The sequence below is a fragment of the Brassica napus genome, chromosome A9 (assembly GCF_020379485.1).
Source record: "Brassica napus cultivar Da-Ae chromosome A9, Da-Ae, whole genome shotgun sequence".
Lineage (NCBI taxonomy): Eukaryota > Viridiplantae > Streptophyta > Magnoliopsida > Brassicales > Brassicaceae > Brassica > Brassica napus.
This window is the reverse complement of record NC_063442.1, coordinates 447086-472329: the sequence shown is the minus strand read 5'-3', so window position 1 is coordinate 472329 and position 25244 is coordinate 447086. Positions and strand designations below refer to the sequence as shown.

Below are 25244 nucleotides of genomic sequence, written 5' to 3'. Positions count from 1 at the left end.
GTAATTAACAAAGAAAATCAGGAAAGTGGCCTCGAGACCTCGAAAAATTAACTTGAAATCAGGAGTAAGTTGACACGTAATGATAATCCAACAGCTTTTTCATGTGCTGTGATCTTATTGAGATACGGATAAATTCTTATTTAATAGGCAAAATGTTATTTAAAGTTGTTGATTAAATCAAATATATTTCCCTGCAAGTAAAAGCAATATAGGACTTGAGCTTTCTTTTCCAGATAGTTTATTTAAATTCGCTGATAAATTTTCGTACCAAGCACGTGATTCCAATAAAAACAAGTTAAAGCATATAACTAATCACCTTTTATTATTTGAATTTATTCACAATGAAAATGGCAAAGGTATATTAATATAGACGTGCGAAAAAGCATTACATTTTCGTATATAAAAAAGGAGACAGAAGACAGCAAGACAAGTGGACAAAGTCAAACGACTAGTCAATTAATTACATCTCATCCACCAATTGCCCTTTTTTCTCATTGCCTAAACTCGCACCATCTTATTGAGATACGGATAAATTCGGTTCCGGTTCGATTTTTTCTCCGGTTCTTCGGTTTCAAATTTTTATTCCAAAATTTCTATAATAATTTGAAATATTCAAATATTTTATCTGAATCGTTCTATTTATTTGATATATTTAACATGAATTATCCAAACTATCTGAAATAACTATTCCGAAACTAGAACCAAATCTGAACTAAAAATTATGAAGTAGTAAATAGATATTCTAGTCGTCTATCTTAAATGATTCGATATTTGAACCGAACCGATATCTGAAATGTGCCTATGCCTAGTACACACATTTGGAGATTTTTATTTTTTTTATGAAATGAAAAAAAAACACTGAGTTCAGAATTGTACAAAGAGAATCGCAATTATTATTTTTAACTGAAGATATAAATACGTAAAAAGAGCCAATGGGAAAGTTGCTATTTGAAATTCCAAACCGGACGTGAAAGTATTTATCAACCAAAACTCACTGTTGTCGGTCTTAACGACAAGATAATTACTCTATTATTTAATGTATGTATATACTATATACCAGTATATATATTCACTTTCTATAATATCTCTTGAAAATCTGAAAAATCCTAATTCTTTCTTCTTCTTTTTTTGCTTAATCTCATCTTTGACGTTAAAATTTTGACGCTCTTTTTTTTTTCTTTCTGCTTTGTCTGCAGTTAGTATTCCCATGTTTTTTCCGTTGGGAAATATATTTCAGGCTTGAGGTTTTGGAGGTGGTCACTGAGGAGAAATCTGTTCTTCTCTTTACGAAAACCTCAGTTATAAGAGGAACGTGAGACAGTTTAGACAAACATAGTTCAGGTCCTCCTCTTTCTCTGTTCTTTTTTTGTTGGCTTTCTTGTCTTTACTTTTAGTGAGATCTCTCATCGCTTATGATTTTACCTCTAATCTCCTTTTTAGTCTTTTCTGCTAACATATAATTTAATTGTTTAGACTCTGATCTATAGTTTCATTTTGTAGTTACGGAACAAAAGATGTTGAACATTATAACTCATAATTAGCTAACTTAGGGAATTTTGAATTTTTTTCTTTTAAGTAAACTAGGGAGTGATAGTTGGAGTAGTATCTTTTTGCTTATTCACATTTACTTATGAAGAGAAGCACCAACTTCGAAAATGAAACTGCTGAGATCTTATACCATCTGAATCCATCGTTATCTTGTAGTGGCTATAAATTTTGGTTTCCTTGTCATTTGTACTAGTTTCTCTTGTGCCTGGCTGAGTTGATTTCACAGAAGAAGAAAAAAGGAAATTTTTTTTTTGCAGAATTTGAAAATGGAAACAAGCGATAAAATCAGCTTTGGAGTGACTGTGATAGGAGCAGAAGGTCCATCTACGTTTCATATGGCCCCCAGACCATCGGATGAGATCCCTAACCAGTTTCTTGGCTCATCTCTGGCTCCCATGGAAGCTCCAATGGCTAGTGCAAGCTCGGGGGATGCCTTGGGGAAGAAGAAGAGGGGCAGACCTCGTAAATATGAAGCCAATGGAGCTCTTTTGCCCATGCAAATTTGTTCATCGGCTTCTCTTGTGAAGAAGAAACGTGGAAGAGGCAAGTTTAATGGTTTAGATATGAAGATGCATAAGCGTATGGGATTCCATACTTCTGGTAACGTCTCAATCTGAAGCACTAGTTAAACTTGATCTCCTCATATCATGCGCACAAAGCTTAGTTCTTTTTGTGTAACAAGCTAATATAAACTCTGTTTCTGTATATTCATCTCAAGGTTACAACGATAGTATTTATACAAGACGTAAGATCCTTAAAGATAGGAGATAACTACGAATGTATGTTTATCTGAAATATATGTCTATTCTTATCTAATACTCCCCCTCAAGGTGGTGAGTAAAGATCTTGAACTCCCATCTTGTCCAGTAAGTAATGTAGTTGCTGACGTCCAAGCGACTTAGTCAACAGATCAGCCAACTGTTCCATCGTGCCAACATGATGCGCTGCAATAATCCCAGCTGTAATGTAGTCTCGAACGAAATGACAGTCCACCTCTACATGTTTAGTTCGTTCATGAAAGACCGGGTTTGTTGCTATATGGATAGCTGCTTTACTATCACAATGAAAAGGTATCGGGAACCGCTGTTTAATCCCCAAAGAATCCATGACACCGATCATCCACTTTAGTTCACTGCAAGTCATCGCCATAGCCCTATATTCAGCTTCTGCGGAGGACCGCGAGACCGTTGGTTGTTTCTTTGTCTTCCACGAAACGAGGGAATTACCCATCATGACAATGTAACCAGTAAGTGATTTCCGAGTAAGTGGACATGCCGCCCAGTCCGAGTCACTGTAGGCAGATAGTGATAAATCACTCGAAGCACTTAGCAATATTCCCTGGCCTGGAAGACCCTTTAAATATCGTACCAAACGAACAGCTGCGTCCCAATGTTTTTGTCGTGGCTTCTGAAGAAATTGAGCAAGAATATGCACTGGGTAGTTTAGTTCCGGCCGTGTGATAGCAAGATAGACAAGCCTTCCAACCAGTCTTCTATACTGTGCTGGTTCTGTATAAAACGGTCCATTATCACGCCCAAGATTGTGATACTGCTCCATTGGTGTGTCGACCGGCTTTGAACCCAGAAGTCCACATTCAGACACAATATCAAGAGCATACTTACGTTGTGACAAGTATATACCCGCTTTACTTCGTATAACCTCAATGCCTAAGAAATAACGAAGCTCTCCCAAGTCTTTCATATGAAAAGAGCGATGCAGATGTTCTTTAAACTTGGTGATAAGCTCAGAATTATTTCCACCAATAATCAAATCCTCAACATAGACCAACACAAATAGTGTAGTATTGTTTCGATTTAGAGTAAACAGAGAGTAGTCAAGACGATTCTGTTTGAAGCCAAATGCAAGTAGAGCTTTCGTCAATCGTGCAAACCAACACCTAGGAGCCTGCTTAAGGCCATAGAGTGCCTTATTCAGCTTACAGACTTGATTCAGTTTAGAGGAGGCAAAGCCAGGAGGTAATTTCATGTAAACTTCTTCTTCTAGTTCACCATGGAGAAATGCATTATGTACATCCATCTGATGTAGTTCCCAGTCACGAGCAGCAGAGATGCCAAGTAAGGCGCGCACTGTATTCATCTTGACAACAGGTGCAAAGGTCTCATTGTAGTCAACACCCTCCTCTTGTTTGTTTCCACATGCTACCAAACGTGCCTTATTGCGTTCAACTGTTCCGTCTGCATTGAACTTGATTTTAAATATCCATTTACATCCAATGGCCTGTTTTCCCGGAGGTAGATCAGTGACTGTCCACGTACCGCTACGTTCCAGCGCATCTATCTCACCAGTTGCTGCGTTTCTCCACTTTTTATCTTTCATTGCTTCCTTGAATGAAGTTGGTTCAAGCTGAGCTTCAACTTTAAGAAGAAACGCCTGAACATGTGGAGCAAGACGATCAAACGATACATAATTCTCCAAGGGATAGGCACACTTACCTGAAGACGATGATGGTGGATGTGATGGGTGAGGAGCAGTCGCGGGGTTTTCATTTACTTGAGCTGTATATGTAACATACGGACCTAAGCGAACAGACTGTGTCTTAGTCCTGTGTCCTCTGCCCAGTGGTTCTGATGTTGACTGCTCGTTTATAGTAGTCTCTTCTGTATTACTTGCTCCCCCTTGATCATTATCACCAACTGTCGGCTCAGTAGTCTGACTGGTTTTATTGGTTACAGACGGCTCACTGGTACTCGTCTGAGGGGAATTCAAAGCTCCCCCTGTCTCCGATACTACAGTGGGAGAGACATGATCAAAATCATCATCATAAGTCGCCGGATGTGGCGTAGGGACCGGTACATGCTCTATAGTTTCAGACATTGAATTGGTAAGAGCAAATGGGAATATTTCTTCATGGAAGATTACATCTCTTGAATCAAAAATGCGTTCTGTTTCGAGATCACAGACCGTCCATCCTTTCTTTCCCATGGGGTAGCCAAGAAATACGCATCTAGTACTTCTTTCATCGAACTTGTCTTGTCCACGCTTTATTCGACGAGCATAACACAAAGTTCCAAATACTCTAAGGTTGTCATAAGAGGGTGCTTTGCCATAGAGCATCTCATACGGCGTCTTATTATGTAACAGCCGTGATGGTGTTCGGTTAATCAGATAGGTCGCCGTTAGTATGCTTTCTCCCCAAAAACGCCTTGGTACATGTCCTTGGAAGAGAAGTGCACGAGCAAGGTTCAGTATGTGTCTATGTTTTCTTTCCACTCGTGCATTCTGTTGCGGGGTCTCAACACATGAAGTCTGGTGAAGAATACCTTGAGATGCAAAGTAGCCTTTAAGAGTTATAAACTCAGACCCATTGTCACTGCGAACCATCTTTATTTTCTTGTTGAATTGACGATCAACATAGGCACAAAACGTTTTAAAAGCTTGTGGTGCTTCCTTCTTTTCTAATAAGAGTATTGTCCATACGGCTCGAGAGAAATCGTCCACAATGGTTAAAAAATAACGAGCTCCAGTTGTGGATGGTTCATGATATGGTCCCCATATATCACAGTGAATCAAGGCAAAACACTCATCAACTTTATTAATGCTAACTGGAAAAACATCTCGAGTTTGTTTAGCTCGATGACAAGTACCACAAGAACTCTCTAAAACACCAATATTTTTGGTAAAACCAGCTGAAAATGACAAAACTGAAAGAACAGCAGAAGATGGATGACCCATGCGTGCGTGCCACAAATCTCGTGTCTGGAAAGCTTCCACATGATTTGCTTGAACAGAAACGGTACCCATATACTTGAAAACCCCATTATGCTCTTCACCCACACCAATCAAAGTCTTCGAGGCGAGGTCCTGTATCACACAAAACTTTTTAGTAAATAGAATGAATCCAGCAATATCTTGGAGCAGTTGAGATATAGATATGAGAGTTGCAGAGAGATGAGGAGCATAGAAGACACGTCTCAATATGAGACGACCACCAAGATTCAACTGTCCTTGTCGTGTGGCCCAAGTTATACTACCATTAGGCATTGTAATAGGAACTGGTGCGATTGTGACAACATCACTGAGTAGATTAATTTCTCCAGTCATATGGTGTGAGGCACCCGAGTCAATGATGATATCATATCTACTGTCTTTTCCAAAGAAAACAAGTTTATCTTTCTTACCAAGCTTTTCACTGGTGGTCGATTTTTGTGAATTCACAAACTGAGTTAAGGTTGTCCATTGTTCCGGTGTGAAGTTTGGAAAGCCTTGACCCTGAGCTTCAGATGTTGTGTCAGCCTGAGTATTGTATGCACGAAACCCAGATCCACGACCACCACGTCCTCTGCCTCGTTGAGAATCTCCTCCTCGTCCTCTTCCTCCTTTGTCTGTGCCTCGACCTGCTCCTGGTTTTGCGTTGTTCTCACCCCACCATTCTGGATATCCAATAACTTGAAAGCATTGATTTACTTCATGTCCTTGCTTCCCACAGTGAGAACAAACTGAATTGTTTCTTGCAAACCGAGCAGCTGCAGCCTGAGCATTGGTAATGATCTGTTGAAACTGTTGCAATGAGGTAGGTTGTGTTACCGCGGATAAACCTATTGCAGGTGACTTATCCTCATGCCGCATAACATTCAAGTGTCTCTCTTCCTGAATTATTTGCGAGTAAACCGACTCAAGATTGAGTTCAGCTTGTCTACTCAACAGATTCGAGCGTGTTGTACCAAACCGTGAATTATCCAACCCCATAAGGAATTGATGCACACGTATTTTTTCTTCTTTCTTCTCATACTTCATCACAGCTTCACACTCAGGATTTCCACAACAACACGAGAAATCCTTGTCAAAATCAGCGAGATCATCCCACATGACTTTCAGTTTGCCAAAATAAACTTCTACTGCATCACCATTCTGTTTGCAGGATGCAATCTCAGAATGCAGTTGATGTATTCTTGTATCATCAGTCATAGAAAACCTCCGTTGAAGACTTCCCCACATAATCTTTGCGCTGTCAACCAGAGATATTGACGGTCGCAGTTTTGATTCCACACTGCTGTAAATCCAGCCAATGATCATGGCGTTCACCATATCCCACTTCTCTTCTTCTTCTTCTGGTTTGTTCACCGGCCTTGTAAGAGTTCCATCAACAAACCCTATTTTTCGTTTGCTTTTCAACGAATTGAGCATTAGCTTTGCCCATCTTTCATAGTTTGCTCCATTCAAAAGAATGGGTGTCAAGACTTGCCCCGTATTATCTGAAGGATGAAGATAATAGGGAGAGGCAAGAGCATTCTTATCACCTCCAGTAGCTCCTGTCTGCAACGCCATGGTAACCGAGGTAGGTTTAAAATTATCTCACCGTAACAAGATGTTTTGGTGGTTCGGAAGATATATTAGCTTTGTAAAAAAAAAAAATTAGTTGGTTGGCTCTGACCTTTTATATATTACTTAATGTCCCATTGATTTTCCAATGTGGGATACATATCCCTTAATACCCCTCCTCGAGATGATGGCTCTTATCGGCCAGAAATCTCGGAACTTTAAGACAGTTATACTCGGTCGAGCGAGTCAATTACGACCTATATACCCGGTCGGGTAGGGTTAATATTAATTAGGAGTTTAACTTATTAGGATCTGGGCTCTGATACCATAACAAGCTAATATAAACTCTGTTTCTGTATATTCATCTCAAGGTTACAACGATAGTATTTATACAAGACGTAAGATCCTTAAAGATAGGAGATAACTACGAATGTATGTTTATCTGAAATATATGTCTATCCTTATCTAATATTGTGTGGTAGAGCTTTAGTTTATTTGACCTGAAAAGGTTTTATTAAAATTGGATAACACTTGGCGTGATCTTTAGCATATAGAACTGCAATATTCCTTAAATATAGAAATTACACCTCTTGAATTTGATAACACTTGGCTCTTTAGGGTACAACAGACAATAATAGTATTTGCGTAATCTATATACTTTACAAAAAAACTGCAAAAAGGTTCTTGATTTTGCAAAAGAACTTTCATTATGTGTTTTCTTTTTCTTTTTGTTTGCGCGTGAGTTTGTGGATTGGTTATAATCATCGTGTTTGCAGGTGAAAGGTTTGGGGTTGGTTTTGGATCAAATTTCACGCCACATATAATCACAGTGAATGCTGGCGAGGTATGGATTTGAGTTGAACGGATGGTTTTTTGTTTGTTTCTATTTGTATGATGTTTTTTATATTTAATATGGTTGAAGGATATTAACATGAGAGTCATCTCGTTTTCACAACAAGGACCAAAAGCTATTTGTATTTTATCAGCAAATGGAGTTATTTCAAACGTCACTCTTCGCCACCCCGATTCCTGCGGTGGTACTCTTACCTACGAGGTTTGGCTGTCGCAATCTACAGTTATCAGATAGAGAAAATAGAGACTTTAGATATATATGGCTTGTCTTTTTTTGTTGGCAGGGTCGGTTTGAGATACTGTCGCTGTCTGGTACTTTTATGGAAACAGAGAATATAGGTTCAAGAGGCCGGTCTGGTGGCATGAGCGTCTCTTTGGCGGGTCCTGATGGTCGTGTTGTTGGTGGCGGCGTGGCTGGCCTGCTCATTGCAGCCACTCCTATTCAGGTCACCCTTGAATCATTCCAGGCTTTTATATTCTTGAAATCCTCTCGTTAAGCCTCACCAAGTTTGTTGTGTTTCCCTAAAACAGGTTGTTGTTGGCAGTTTTGTAACTGGTGATCAGCAAGAACATAAGAAACCACTAAGGAAGCAACGAGTCGACCATACTACCTCATCAACGGTCATGGCATTGCCTCCTCCTCCTCCTCCTTCCGTCTTCTCATCGTCAAACCCAGAGAGAGAGCAGCCACTTCCATCTTCACTCGACATTTCCAGCTGGAATAACGGAGAGGACAACCTGAGAAGCTTAGACACTGACATCAACGTATCTTCACCGGCTCACTGAGTTTCCCAGACCTGATCAAGGGTCAAAAATTAGGTTTCCGGACTAACTCTATTCCGTCCGTACAATCTTTTTAGAATAAGGGATTGTTGAAGCTTAATGTTACTGTACGCTTTTCTTGTACGCCAAGTTAATTATCTGTCCTTAAGTAAACAACCTGACCTGAGCTTCTTCTACTTATTGTAATAGAACCTGCCAGTTTCCGTTGCGTTTTATTCCCTTTTTTAATTGCGGTTGAATATGTGTGACACTCTCTTTATACATATACTATATGTTTCTGGTGATGAATATGCTTATTGCTTACATTACATTTATTTGTCAGGACAAAACATACATCTACACATACAATGTATTATAGCTTCCACTTTTAATAGCATTGATATACACACATAAGCTTAATGTTGAGCAAAAAACCACAACAAGAATTTAATTAACAAAGTTTAGAACTGCTAACATGCGTTAAGAAAATCCAGTTTGTAACATATTATATCAATTGCAAAAAGAAATGTATAAAAAAAATCCCATCATCATGCATATGTTACCTCATTATAGAACAAAAACGATGGTTGCTCGTGGAGAAACTGTAAAATGTTACACCATTCTTATTAGTTGTCTTGTTAACTCAATGGTTCTTGGAAATGAAATGTGCGATCAAACGCCGCACCCCAGTCAATGCAACACACTTGTGATTCAACATCCAGCGTGACAGAGTTCCTGAAGGTGTCCATGGAACGAACACTAGATGGTGCCTTGAAAGCCAAGAACGACACCTACTCTCAGTTTGATTCAGAGCAAGGGAGCTTGGGAGGATTGTATGGAATTGTACGACCGGACCATCCACAGGCTTAACCAGAGCGAGTCGTGTCCAAAGGACGTGTATTGCTCTAGATCGGATGTGCATGCATGGCTCAGCACCGCACTGACCAACCTAGAAACGTGTCGGGAAGGGATGTCAGAGCTAGGTCCCTCGTCTGATACTTTGCAGGGGGGGGGGGGGGGGGGGGGGGGGGGGGGGGATCACCATTGATATCACTAACGCCTTGGCCATTAGCAAGGTAACTTACACTAAACTGTTTAGTTAATCTCTGGAAAGTGTTAACGTTTGAAGAAACAGGGGATGGAGGAGGCAAACGGTAACGTACAGTTTAGGTGGGGATATCAAAAGTAGCAGTGGATAATAAGAAGAAGAAGAAGATCACCGGATGCAATGGTGGCTCAAGATGGCTCAGGGGACTACAAGACGATACAAGAGGCGGTGGAATGGTGCGGGAGAGAGGCCCAGGGGAAGCAAATGGTATGTCATACACGTCAAATCAGGTGTTTATCAGGAATATGTCAAAGTGGGAATTAAATCTCATAACATCATGATCATCGGAGACCAAAAGCAAAGGCAGAGGATTTTCCACTTTCAAATCCGCCACGTTTGGTTAGTAGAAAGTGATACTTCTTTTTACAATTTTTTGAAAATTTCAACTGTAATAACAAAAAAAAAACTGATGACAGTGGCGCGAGACATGACGATCAGGAACACGGCGGGGACGGAGAACAAGCAGGCGGTGGCACTGAGATCGGACTCGGACAGGTCAGTGTATTACAGCATCCAAGGGTATCAAGACACGCTGTACGTCCACACTCAGGGCGTCAGTTTTCAGGAAGTGCAACATATACGGCACCGTTGACTTCATTTTCGGAAACGCAGCCGCGGTCTTCCAGAACTGCAGTATATTGGCACCGTTGACGTCCATGGCTCTCGTATGCTATGACGGTGGTGATAGGAACGTTCCTTGGTCCTTTGATCGAACCCAAAGGATGGCCGGGTTCGAGTACAACAAACCGGGTCAATTAGACCGGGTTTCATGTGATATCAGATATTGAGGAAGCCCGTCAGTTTACATTACACAACTTCATCGACGCTGCTTCTTGGCTCCCCTCTGCTAAAGTCCCTTTCACCACCCATCTCTGAACACTTTTTTGTAATGTCCATCGAGAGTATAATATAAATAACTTAAAAGAGGCCCGTCCATTTATCCTATTAGAGCCCACATGTTACACAAAATCTTGTTTCTTCTTCCCCTTTTTCCTTTCTTCCAAATCCAATAACATTCATCTAATTAAATATTTGATGAAGGTGAAACAAGAGAGCAGGTTCGTCAAATTAAGAAGCTGTGAATGTATATATGAGTTAACTGGTATTTTTTTTTGAACTGATATTTTATAGAGAAAAAAAAATCTTTTGGCGTTTTGATTTTGAGATAAATTTGTGACCAGAAAAAAATGAGATACATGAAAAGGGTTAATGAGAGCACGTGAATGGGTGGCAGAATTAAATAGCTCCATCCACATCTGGCCTTTGTTTATACAATTTTCACACTATTTGTTTGTTACTTTCTGAGAACTTTTATCTTTTAAAAAGTGATAAAAAATCAGATATTTAAATATCAAGACAAAAATATATTTACTTCGACTCTAAACCTAGGCTGAAACACTCTTCGTTTGAACTGAAGAGAAACAATAACATACTAAGAGTAGAATGTCCTCCCAAATTTGTTATCTTCTCTCCTCAATCTAACTCCAAAGAATAAAATGGATGTGTTTACTATGAACATAATACATAAAATAAATCTTTAACAAAATAAATAATGATAAATAAAATAATTATAATACAAAATTTTGACATGTGTAGTTAATAATTTTGATTTTAACTAATGTTAAATTGATATATATATATATATAATATATATAGTTAACTGGATCACAGAAGACTTAATAATAGAAAGAAAAGAGAAAAATGTTTTTTTTTCTTTTTACGTGTTTTATAACTTACTAAATATAAATAATAGACAATAGGAATACAGAGAACCTAAACAATATTTTTAGATTACTAAATATAAAGAATGTGTATTAAAGTATTTGGATACTTATTTTTGTTAACAATATTCACGGATTTGAATCCATGTATTGATGCAGCTAGCATGATGCAGACCAACTAGTTGACTACATATCACAGTAAAAAAATCATATGCATGTTACTGACACAAATGTTTCACATGCATGTTATTGACCCGAGTGTTTGAAGATAAAAATAAAGTTTTACGAGATCATTGTGTAAGCACACTTGTTTAGCAGGGCAACATAGATGCAGTTACTATACATAGTTTAAATGACGATGTTACTATTTTGTGTTTTGAACCTTGATTAACTATTATTGTGTTATGATTTAGTTTAGCCCACCTCTCCCATGTGTTATAATACTATGCATTCGGATACATAAACTTTATAAGTTGACAACAAAAAACGTACAAGTTGATTATATATTTGGAATACTACCTGAACGAATAGAAATTTGTTAATTCATTAGTGTAAATGTAATTCTGTTTCGGTACAGGTCTTGAAAATATATATGATGCCTGGTAAACGAAAAACCCATGGCACGGCGAAGAAGTGGCTAGAAACGGGAATGTTAATGAAACATAGAGAGACAAGGAGACATATACACGTGTATACTTAGATGTTGATTGTTTTCCAAAGTGTTTGTGTGAGAAATGACAGCGCTCTCTCTCTCACCTATTGAGGTCAGGCGGTGGTAAAGAAAGGAAGATGAATTTAATAACTTATTTTGTAACCATTCTTGTAAATAATATCATCAGATAAATTTATATAACTTAAAAGTATTTAAGAAAACATAAAAGAAACAATGGAAGTACAAGAAGGCAAGAAATCAAAATTCGATCTCTGTCGCGGGTCGTGGCTGACAACTACACATGCCTAGCTCTGTGTACACACATATATATGTGCTAATGTGTATGTTGTGAGCAAGGTAGATTGAGATATGAATGGTCAAATCGGACATCAAACAGTTTATGTTCTTAAATAAGCTGATCTTCTTTTTTGAACTTTTTGCTTCAGATTCCTCTGTTGATATTGCGATTATTACTTTTATAATTAGTCAAGTTCGACGCCTTGTGTCGTCCTCGATTTTAATGTTCTGTCTTTCTCTGCATTAATAGTATAAACCATTATCACTTAGAAACATAAAATATTGATATTTTAAAGTAGAGAACTAATTTTAGTTTTCCTTAAAAAATAATTAGATTAATAATTAAACGACAAATGCTCTTTGAAAATAAAAAGAATATATGCAAGTTTCTCAAACTAGAACCCCAATAATTATTTTTTGAGCAGCAAAAGATTATATTAAAAAGGGGCTTTTAGGTTTAAACCGTACCTAAACTTGAGAGTTAAGTACATAAGCAGATTTTGGCATAAAAGTTCACATATCCATTAGCATCTCTCGGAATGAAAACAAAGTGAAAAGACGCGAAGGAAAAACAGATAAAAGATTCGACCTCTGATAGCATTTGACAGAGTTCTACGGATAGTTGACTCGATGGGATCTTAACACATAAATTTTGAGAAAATTTCAAAAAATATGACAATATTATTTTAATGCATAGTGATCTCATGTACTAATATATGATGATGGTCAAAGAGATTTGAAACCTTTTTTTACCTCTGTTTCTCTAGAGAATAGCGATTTTATAGTGGTTAATCCACTAATTTAGACAGTATATGAAGTTTTACTAAATCTATTGATAAAAAATTTGAATGATGTCCATGTACTATGAAAAAGAGTTTAGCATACATTAATACAAATGTAGAATTTGGTTGGAAATTTTACAACAATATTAAAAACATAGGCTTCGGTATATAAAACATTTACCAAAACCTCAAAAATTTCGTATGGAGTTGTGAGAATTTTTTTTTAAAAATGACAATATTGTTTTAATGCATAGATGCCTCATGCACTAATATATGATGATGGTCAAAGAGATTTGAAACCTTTGTATTCTCCATTTCTCTAGAGAATAGCGAATTTATAAGGGTTAATCCACTGATTAATGAGGTATATGAAGTTTTACTAAATTAATTAATAAAAAATTTGAGTGATATTCATGTACCATGAAAGAGAGTTTAGCATACATTAATACAAATGTAGAATGTAGTTAGAAATTTTAAAACAACATTAAAATTTTAGGCTTAAGTATATAAAACATTTACCAAAAACTCAATATTTTCGTAGGGGTTAACACATAGATTTTGAGAAAAATTCAAAAATTATGACAATATTATTTTAATGCATAGTTGTCTCCTGCACTGATATATGATGATGGTCAAAGAGATTTGGAACCTTTGCTTGTCTCCGTTTCTCTAGAGAATATCGATTTTATAGTGGTTAATCCACTGATTTAGTGAGTATATGAAGTTTTACTAAATTAATTGATAAAAATTTGAAAGATGCTCATGTACCATGAAAAAGACTTTAACATATATTAATACAAATTTAGAATGTGGTTAGAAATTTTAAAACAACATTAAAAATTATAGCCTTCAGTATATAAAGCATTTACCAAAAACTCAATATTTTCGTAGGGGTTAACACATAGATTTTGAGAAAAATTCAAAAAATATGACAATATTGTTTTAATGCATAGTTGTCTCTTGCACTGATATATGATGATGGTCAAAGAGATTTGGAACCTTTGTTTGTCTCCGTTTCTCTAGAGAATATCGATTTTATAGTGGTTAATCCACTGATTTAGTGAGTATATGAAGTTTTACTAAATTAATTGATAAAAAAAGTTAACGATGCTCATGTACCATGAAAGAGAGTTTAGCATATATTAATACAAATTTAGAATCTAGTTAGAAATTTTAAAACAACATTAAAAATTATAGCCTTTCAGTATATAAAACATTTACCAAAAACTCAATATTTTCGTAGGGGTTAACATATAGATTTTGAGAAAATATCAAAAAATATGACAATATTGTTTTAATGCATAGTTGTCTCCTGCACTGATATATGATGATGCTCAAAGAGATTTGGAACCTTTGTTTGTCTCCGTTTCTCTAGAGAATATCGATTTTATAGTGGTTAATCCACTGATATAGTGAGTATATGAAGTTTTACTAAATTAATTGATAAAAAACGTTAACGATGCTCATGTACCATGAAAGAGAGTTTAGCATATATTAATACAAATTTAGAATCTAGTTAGAAATTTTAAAACAACATTAAAAATTATAGCCTTCAGTATATATAAAGAATTTACCAAAAACTCAATATTTTCGTAGGGGTTAACACATAGATTTTGAGAAAATATAAAAAATATGACAATATTGTTTTAGTGCATAGTTGTCTCCTGCACTGATATATGATGATGGTCAAAGAGATTTGAAACCTTTGTTTGTCTCCGTTTCTCTAGAGAATATCGATTTTATAGTGGCTAATCCACTGATTTAGTGAGTATATGAAGTTTTACTAAATTAATTGATAAAAGATTTGAAGGATGCTCATGTACTATGAAAGAGAGTTTAGCATATATTAATACAAATATACAATGTGGTTAGAAATTTTAAAATAACATTAAAAATTATAGGCTTCAGTATATAAAACATTTACCAAAACTCTATATTTTCGTAGGGGTTAACACATAGATTTTGAGAAAAATTCAAAAAATATGAAAATATTGTTTTAATGCATAGTTGTCTCCTGCACTGATATATGATGATGGTCAAAGAGATTTGGAACCTTTGTCTGTCTCCGTTTCTCTAGAGAATATCAATTTTATAGTGGTTAATCCACTGATTTAGTGAGTATATGAAGTTTTACTAAATTAATTGATAAAAAAAGTTAACGATGCTCATGTACCATGAAAGAGAGTTTACCATATATTAATACAAATTTAGAATGTAGTTAGAAATTTTAAAACAATATTAAAAATTATAGCCTTCAGTATATAAAGCATTTACCAAAAACTCAATATTTTCGTAGGGGTTAACACATAGATTTAGAGAAAATTTCAAAAAATATGACAATATTGTTTTAAAGCATTGTTGTCTCGTGCACGGATATATGATGATGATCAAAGAGATTTGAAACCTTTGTTTGTCTCCGTTTCTCTAGAGAATATCAATTTTATAGTGGTTAATCCACTGATTTAGTGAGTATATGAAGTTTTACTAAATTAATTGATAAAAAAAGTTAACGATGCTCATGTACCATGAAAGAGATTTTAGCATATATTAATACAAATTTAGAATGTAGTTAGAAATTTTAAAACAACATTAAAAATTATAGCCTTCAGTATATAAAACATTTACCAAAAACTCAATATTTTCGTAGGGGTTAACACATAGATTTTGAGAAAAATTCAAAAAATATGACAATATTGTTTTAATGCATAGTTGTCTCCTGCACTGATATATGATGATGGTCAAAGAGATTTGGAACTTTTGCTTGTCTCCGTTTCTCTAGAGAATATTGATTTTATAGTGGTTAATCCACTGATTTAGTGAGTATATGAAGTTTTACTAAATTAATTGATTAAAAATGTTAACGATGCTCATGTACCATGAAAGAGAGTTTAGAATATATTAATACAAATTTAGAATGTGGTTAGAAATTTTAAAACAACATTAAAAATTATAGCCTCAATATATAAATTATTTACCAAAAACTCAATATTTTCGTAGATTTTGAGAAAAAAATACAAAAATATTAAAATACTGTTTTAATGCATAGTTGCATCATTCAATAACATATGATGAAGGTCAAAGAGGTTTGGAACTTTTGTTGTCTCCGTTTCTCTAGAAAATAGCGATTTTATAGTGGTTAATCCACCAATTTAGGGAGTATTATGAAGTTTTATTAAATTAATTGACAAAAAATTAAAACGATGCCCATGTACCATGAAAGAGAGTTTAATATACATTAATACAAATGTAGAATGTGTTTTGAAATTTTAAAACAACATTAAAGATTATAGGCTTAGTATATAGTACATTTATCGAAAAATCAATATTTTCGTAGGGGTTAACCCATAGATTTCGAGAAAATATACAAAAATATGAAAATTATGTTTTAATGCATAGTTGCATCATTCACTAACATATGATGAAGGTCAAAGAGGTTTGGAACTTTTGTTGTCTCCGTTTCTCTAGAAAATAGCGATTTCATTATCGGTAATCCACCAATTTAACGAATATTATCAAGTTTTACTAAATTAATTGACAAAAAACTAAAACGATGTACATGTACCATAAAAGAGAGTTTAATATACATTAATAGAAATTTAGAATGTGTTTAGAAATTTTAAAACAACGCTAAAGATTATAGGCTTAGTATATAGTACATTTATCGAAAAATCAATATTTTCGTAGGGGTTAAACCCATAGATTTTGAGAAAAAATGCAAAAATATAAAAATATTGTTTTAATGATAGTTGCATCATTCACTAACATATGATGAAGGTCAAAGAAGTTTGGAACTTTTGTTGTCTCCGTTTCTCTAGAAAATAGCAATTTCATTGTGGTTAATCCACCAATTTAGGGAGTATTATGAAATTTTACTAAATTAACTGACAAAAAATTAAAACGATGCACATGTACTATGAAAGAAAGTTTAATATACATTAATAGAAATATAGAATGTGTTTAGAAATTTTAAAACAACACTAAAGATCATAGGCTTAGTATATAGTACATTTATCGAAAAATCAATGTTTTCGTAGGGGTTAACCCATAGATTTTGAGAAAAAATACAAAAATATGAAAATAATATTTTAATGCATAGTTTTATCATTCACTAACATATGATGAAGGTCAAAGAGGTTTGGAACTTTTGTTGTCTCCGTATCTCTAGAAAATAGCGATTTCATTTTGGTTAATCCACCAATTTAGGGAGTATTATGAAGTTTTACTAAATTAATTGACAAAAAATTAAAACGATGCCCACGTACCATGAAAGAGAGTTTAATATACTTTAATACAAATGTAGAATGTGTTTTGAAATTTTAAAACAACACTAAAGATCATAGGCTTAGTATATAGTACATTTATCTAAAAATCATTATTTTCGTAGGGGTTAACCCATAGAATTTGAGAAAAAATGCAAAAATATGAAAATATTGTTTTAATGCATACTTGCATCATTCACTAACATATGATGAAGGTCAAAGGGGTTTGGAACTTTTGTTGTCTCCGTTTTCTAGAAAATAGCGATTTCATTGTCGTTAATCCACCAATTTAAGGAGTATTATGAAGTTTTACTAAATTAACTGACAAAAAATTAAAACGATGCACATGTACTATGAAAGAGAGTTTAATATACATTAATAGAAATGTAGAATGTCTTTAGAAATTTTAAAACAACACTAAAGATCATAGGCTTAGTATATAGTACATTTATCGAAAAAACAATATTTTCGTAAGGGTTGTTAGCCCATAGATTTTGAGAAAAAATACAAAAATATTGAAATACTGTTTTAATGCATAGTTGCATCATTCAATAACATATGATGAAGGTCAAAGAGGTTTGGAATTTTTGTTGTCTACGTTTCTCTAGAAAATAGCGATTTTATAGTGGTTAATCCATCAATTTAGGGAGTATTATGAAGTTTTACTAAATTAATTGACAAAAAATTAAAACGATACCCATGTACCATGAAAGAGAGTTTAATATACATTAATACAAATTTAGAATGTGTTTAGAAATTTTAAAACAACACTAAAGATTATAGGCTTAGTATATTGTACATTTATCGAAAAATCAATATTTTCGTAGGGGGTTAACCCATAGATTTCGAGAAAAAATACAAAAATATGAAAATAATGTTTTAATGCATAGTTGCATCATTCACTAACATATGATGAAGGTCAAAGAGGTTTGGAACTTTTATTGTGTCCGTTTCTCTAGAAAATAGCGATTTCATTATCTTTAATCCACCAATTTAAGGAATATTATGAAGTTTTTCTAAATTAATTGACAAAAAATTAAAACGATGCACATGTACCATAAAAGAAAGTTTAATATACATTAATAGAAATTTAGAATGTGTTTATAAATTTTAAAACAACGCTAAAGATCATAGGCTTAGTATATAGTACATTTATTGAAAAATCAATATTTTCGTAGGGGTTAAGCCATAGATTTTGAGAAAAAATGCAAAAATATAAAATACTGTTTTGATGCATAGTTGCATCATTCACTAACATATAATGAAGGTCAAAGAGGTTTGGAACTTTTGTTGTCTCCGTTTCTCTAGAAAATAGCGATTTCATTGTCGTTAATCCACCAATTTAAGGAGTATTATGAAGTTTTACTAAATTAATTGACAAAAAATTAAAACGATGCACATGTACCATGAAAGAGAGTTTAATATACATTAATAGAAATGTAGAATGTGTGTAGAAATTTTAAAACAACACTAAAGATCATAGGCTTAGTATATAGTACATTTATCTAAAAATCATTATTTTCGTAGGGGTTAACCCATAGATTTTGAGAAAAAATGCAAAAATATGAAAATATTGTTTTAATGCATAGTTGCATCATTCACTAACATATGATGAAGGTCAAAGAGGTTTGGAACTTTTGTTGTCTCCGTATCTCTAGAAAATAGCGATTTCATTTTGGTTAATCCACCAATTTAGGGAGTATTATGAAGTTTTACTAAATTAATTGACAAAAAATTAAAACGATGCCCACGTCCCATGAAAGAGAGTTTAATATACTTTAATACAAATGTAGAATGTGTTTTGAAATTTTAAAACAACACTAAAGATCATAGGCTTAGTATATAGTACATTTATCGAAAAATCAATATTTTCGTAGGGGTTAACCCATAGATTTTGAGAAAAAATACAAAAATATGAAAATACTGTTTTAATGCATAGTTGCATGATTAAATAACATATGATGAAGGTCAAAGAGGTTTGGAACTTTTGTTGTCTCCGTTTCTCTAGAAAATATCGATTTTATTGTCGTTAATCCACCAATTTAAGGAGTATTATGAAGTTTTACTAAATTAATTGACAAAAAATTAAAACGATGCACATGTACCATGAAAGAGATTTTAATATACATTAACAGAAATGTAGAATGTGTTTAGAAATTTTAAAACAACACTAAAGATCATAGGCTTAGTATATAGTACATTTATCGAAAAATCAATATTTCCGTAGGGTTAACCCATAGATTTTGAGAAAAAAATACAAAAATATGAAAATAATATTTTAATGCATAGTTTCATCATTCACTAACATATGATGAAAGTCAAAGAGGTTTGGAACTTTTGTTGTCTCCGTATCTCTAGAAAATAGCGATTTCATTTTGGTTAATCCACCAATTTAGGGAGTATTATGAAGTTTTACTAAATTAATTGACAAACAATTAAAACGATGCCCACGTACCATGAAAGAGAGTTTAATATACTTTAATACAAATGTAGAATGTGTTTTGAAATTTTAAAACAACACTAAAGATCATAGGCTTAGTATATAGTACATTTATCGAAAAATCAACCCATAGATTTTGAGAAAAAATAGAAAAATATGAAAATATTATTTTAATGCATAGTTGCATCGTTAACTAACATATGATGAAGGTCAAAGAGGTTTGGAACTTTTGTTGTCTCCGTTTCTCTAGAAAATATCGATTTTATTGTCGTTAATCCACCAATTTAAGGAGTATTATGAAGTTTTACTAAATTAATTGACAAAAAATTAAAACGATGCACATGTACCATGAAAGAGAGTTTAATATACATTAACAGAAATGTAGAATGTGTTTAGAAATTTTAAAACAACACTAAAGATCATAGGCTTAGTATATAGTACATTTATCGAAAAATCAATATTTCCGTAGGGGTTAACCCATAGATTTTGAGAAAAAATACAAAAATATGAAAATACTGTTTTAGTGCATAGTTGCATCATTCACTAACATATAATGAAGGTCAAAGAGGTTTGGAACTTTTGTTGTCTCCGTTTCTCTATAAAATATCGATTTCATTGTCGTTAATCCACCAATTTAAGGAGTATTATGAAGTTTTACTAAATTAATTGACAAAAAATTAAAACGATGCACATGTACCATAAAAGAGAGTTTAATATACATTAATAGAAATGTAGAATGTGTGTAGAAATTTTAAAACAACACTAAAGATCATAGGCTTAGTATATAGTACATTTATCTAAAAATCATTATTTTCGTAGGGGTTAACCCATAGATTTTGAGAAAAAATGCAAAAATATGAAAAATACTGTTTTAACGCATAGTTGCATCATTCACTAACATATTATGAAGGTCAAAGAGGTTTGGAACTTTTGTTGTCTCTGTTTCTCTAGAAAATAGCGATTTCATTGTCGTTAATCCACCAATTTAAGGAGTATTATGAAGTTTTACTAAATTAATTGACAAAAAATTAAAACGATGCACATGTACCTTGAAAGAGAGTTTAATATACATTAACAGAAATGTAGAATGTGTTTAGAAATTTTAAAACAACACTAAAGATCATAGGCTTAGTATATAGTACATTTATCGAAAAATCAATATTTCCGTAGGGGTTAACCCATAGATTTGAGAAAAAATACAAAAATATGAAAATAATATTTTAATGCATAGTTTGCATCATTCACTAACATATGATGAAGGTCAAAGAGGTTTGGAACTTTTGTTGTCTCCGTTTCTCTAGAAAATAGCGATTTCATTTGTTGTTAATCCACCAATTTAGGGAGTATTATGAAGTTTTACTAAATTAATTGACAAAAAATTAAAACGATGCCCACGTACCATGAAAGAGAGTTTAATATACTTTAATACAAATGTAGAATGTGTTTTGAAATTTTAAAACAACACTAAAGATCATAGGCTTAGTATATAGTACATTTATCGAAAAATCAATATTTTCGTAGGGTTAACCCATAGATTTGAGAAAAAATACAAAAATATAAAAATATTATTTTAATGCATAGTTGCATCATTAACTAACATATGATGAAGGTCAAAGAGGTTTGGAACTTTTGTTGTCTCCGTTTCTCTAGAAAATAGCGATTTTATTGTCGTTAATCCACCAATTTAAGGAGTATTATGAAGTTTTACTAAATTAATTGACAAAAAATTAAAACGATGCACATGTACCATGAAAGAGAGTTTAATATACATTAACAGAAATGTAGAATGTGTTTAGAAATTTTAAAACAACACTAAAGATCATAGGCTTAGTATATAGTACATTTATCGAAAAATCAATATTTCCATAGGGGTTAACCCATAGATTTTGAGAAAAAATACAAAAATATGAAAATACTGTTTTAATGCATAGTTGCATCATTCACTAATATATAATGAAGGTCAAAGAGGTTTGGAACTTTTGTTGTCTCCGTTTCTCTAGAAAATATCGATTTCATTGTCGTTAATCCACCAATTTAAGGAGTATTATGAAGTTTTACTAAATTAATTGACAAAAAATTAAAACGATGCACATGTACCATGAAAGAGAGTTTAATATATATTAATAGAAATGTAGAATGTGTGTAGAAATTTTAAAACAACACTAAAGATCATAGGCTTAGTATATAGTACATTTATCTAAAAATCATTCTTTTCGTAGGGGTTAACCCATAGATTTTGAGAAAAAATGCAACAATATGAAAATACCGTTTTAACGCATAGTTGCATCATTCACTAACATATGATGAAGGTCAAAGAGGTTTGGAACTTTTGTTGTCTCCGTTTCTCTAGAAAATAGCGATTTCATTGTCGTTAATCCACCAATTTAGGGAGTATTATGAAGTTTTACTAAATTAATTGACAAAAAATTAAAACGATGCACATATACCATGAAAGAGAGTTTAATATACATTAATAGAAATATAGAATGTGTTTAGAAATTTTAAAACAACACTAAAGATTATAGGCTTAGTATATAGTACATTTATCGAAAAATCAATATTTTCGTAGGGGTTAACCCATAGATTTGAGAAAAAATACAAAAATATGAAAATAGTGTTTTAATGCATAGTTGCATCATTCACTAACATATGATGAAGGTCAAAGAGGTTTGGAACTTTTGTTGTCCCGTTTCTCTAAAAAATAGCGATTTCATTAGTCGTTAATCCACCAATTTAAGGAATATTATGAAGTTTTACTAAATTAATTGACAAAAAATTAAAACGATGCACATGTACCATGAAAGAGAGTTTAATATACATTAATAGAAATTTAGAATGTGTTTAGAAATTTTAAAACAACGCTAAAGATCATAGGCTTAGTATATAGTACATTATCGAAAAATCAATATTTTCGTAGGGGTTAACCCATAGATTTTGAGAAAAAATGCAAAAATATGAAAATATTGTTTTAATGAATAGTTGCATCATTTACTAACATATGATGAAGGTCAAAGAGGTTTGGAACTTTTGTTGTCTCGTTTCTCTAGAAAATAGCGATTTCATTTTGGTTAATCCACCAATTTAAGGAGTATTATGAAGTTTTACTAAATTAATTGACAAAAAATTAAAACGATGCCAGTACCATGAAAGAGAGTTTAATATACTTAATACAAATGTAGAATGTGTTTTGAAATTTTAAAACAACACTAAAGATCATAGGCTTAGTATATAGTACATTTATCGAAAAATCAATATTTTCGTAGGGGTTAACCCATAGATTTTGAGAAAAAATACAAAAATATGAAAATACTGTTTTAATGCATAGTTGCATCATTAACTAACATATGATGAAGGTCAAAGAAGTTTGGAACTTTTGTTGTCTCCGTTTCTCTAGAAAATATCGATTTTATTGTCGTTAATCCACCAATTTAAGGAGTATTATGAAGTTTACTAAATTAATTGACAAAAAATTAAAACGATGCACATGTACCATGAAAGAGAGTTTAATATACATTAATAGAAATGTAGAATGTGTTTAGAAATTTTAAAATAACGCTAAAGATCATAGGCTTAGTATATAGTACATTTATCGAAAAATCAATATTTTCGTAGGGTAACCCATAGATTTTGAGAAAAAATGCAAAAATATGAAAATAATATATAATGCATAGTTGCATCATTCACTAACATATGATGAAGGTCAAAGAGGTTTGGAACTTTTGTTGTCTCCGTATCTCTAGAAAATAGTGATTTCATTTTGGTTACTCTACCAATTTAGGGAGTATTATGAAGTTTTACTAAATTAATTGACAAAAAATTAAAACGATGACCACGTACCATGAAAGAGAGTTTAATATACTTTAATACAAATGTAGAATGTGTTTTGAAATTTTAAAACAACACTAAAGATCATAGGCTTAGTATATAGTACATTTATCGAAAAATCAATATTTTCGTAGGGGTTAACCCATAGATTTTGAGAAAAAATTCAAAAATATGAAAATACTGTTTTAATGCATAGTTGCATCATTCACTAACATATGATGAAGGTCAAAGAGGTTTGGAACTTTTGTTGTCTCCGTTTCTCTAGAAAATAGCGATTTTTGTCGTTAATCCACCAATTTAAGGAGTATTATGAAGTTTTACTAAATTAATTGACAAAAAATTAAAACGATGCACATGTACCATGAAAGAGAGTTTAATATACATTAATAGAAATGTAGAATGTGTTTAGAAATTTTAAAATAACACTAAAGATCATAGGCTTAGTATATAGTACATTTATCGAAAAATCAATATTTCCGTAGGGGTTAACCCATAGATTTTGAGAAAAAATGCAAAAATATGAAAATAATATTTTAATGCATAGTTTCATCATTCACTAACATATGATGAAGGTCAAAGAGGTTTGGAATTTTTGTTGTCTCCGTTTCTCTAGAAAATAGCGATTTCATTTGGTTAATCCACCAATTAGGGAGTATTATGAAGTTTTACTAAATTAATTGACAAAAAATTAAAACGATGCCCACGTACCATGAAAGAGAGTTTAATATACATTAACAGAAATGTAGAATGTGTTTAGAAATTTTAAAACAACACTAAAGATCATAGGCTTAGTATATAGTACATTTATCGAAAAATCAATATTTTCGTAGGGGTTAACCATAGATTTTGAGAAAAAATACAAAAATATGAAAATACTGTTTTAATGCATAGTTGCATCATTCACTAACATATGATGAAGGTCAAAGAGGTTTGGATTTTTTGTGTCTCCGTTTCTCTAGAAAATAGCGATTTCATTGTCGTTAATCCACCAATTTAAGGAGTATTATGAAGTTTTACTAAATTAATTGACAAAAAATTAAAACGATGCCCATGTACCATGAAAGAGAGTTTAATATACATTAATAGAAATGTAGAATGTGTGAAATTTTAAAACAACACTAAAGATCATAGGCTTAGTATATAGTACATTTATCTAAAAATCAATATTTTCGTAGGGGTTAACCCATAGATTTTGAGAAAAAATGCAAAAATATGAAAATACTGGTTTTAATGCATAGTTGCATCATTCACTAACATATGATGAAGGTCAAAGAGGTTTGGAACTTTTGTTGTCTCCGTTTCTCTAGAAAATAGCGATTTCATTGTCGTTAATCCACCAATTTAAGGAGTATTATGAAGTTTTACTAAATTAATTGACAAAAAATTAAAACGATGCACATGTACCATGAAAGAGAGTTTAATATACATTAATAGAAATGTAGAATGTGTTTAGAAATTTTAAAACAACACTAAAGATTATAGGCTTAGTATATAGTACATTTATCGAAAAATCAATATTTTCGTAGGGGTTAACCCATAGATTTGAGAAAAAATACAAAAATATGAAAATAGTGTTTTAATGCATAGTTGCATCATTCACTAACATATGATGAAGGTCAAAGAGGTTTGGAATTTTTGTTGTCTCCGTTTCTCTAGAAAATAGCGATTTCATTATCGTTAATCCACCAATTTAAGGATATTATGAAGTTTTACTAAAT

The 25244-nt window shown here is 32.8% G+C and overlaps 1 protein-coding gene and 1 pseudogene across 3 annotated transcripts; both read left to right on the top strand.

The window, feature by feature from the left end:
- Window positions 1–550: 550 nt before the first annotated feature.
- LOC125574787 (AT-hook motif nuclear-localized protein 7-like) lies at window positions 551–8691 on the top strand. Of its 3 annotated transcripts, none has more exons than XM_048739141.1 (6): window positions 551–1341; window positions 1742–2148; window positions 7605–7672; window positions 7751–7882; window positions 7965–8126; window positions 8212–8691. In XM_048739141.1, the coding sequence occupies exons 2-6, from the start codon at window positions 1815–1817 to the stop codon at window positions 8464–8466; spliced, it is 951 nt and encodes a 316-aa protein (XP_048595098.1). In that variant the 5' UTR covers window positions 551–1341; window positions 1742–1814; the 3' UTR covers window positions 8467–8691. The 3 variants fall into 3 exon arrangements, with proteins under 3 accessions (XP_048595098.1, XP_048595096.1, XP_048595097.1); XM_048739139.1 differs by having other exon boundaries at window positions 556–1341; window positions 1806–2148; XM_048739140.1 differs by lacking the exon at window positions 551–1341 and having other exon boundaries at window positions 1351–2148.
- Window positions 8692–8968: 277 nt separating this feature from the next.
- LOC125577637 lies at window positions 8969–12833 on the top strand (annotated as a pseudogene).
- Window positions 12834–25244: the final 12411 nt, after the last annotated feature.

Coding starts and splice junctions, on each gene's coding strand:
- LOC125574787 (XM_048739141.1), top strand. CDS start 1,815: ATGGAAACAAGCGATAAAATCAGCTTTGGAGTGACTGTGATAGGAGCA. Junction 2,149..7,604: donor TATGGGATTCCATACTTCTG/GTAACGTCTCAA, acceptor TCGTGTTTGCAG/GTGAAAGGTTTGGGGTTGGT. Junction 7,673..7,750: donor TCACAGTGAATGCTGGCGAG/GTATGGATTTGA, acceptor ATATGGTTGAAG/GATATTAACATGAGAGTCAT.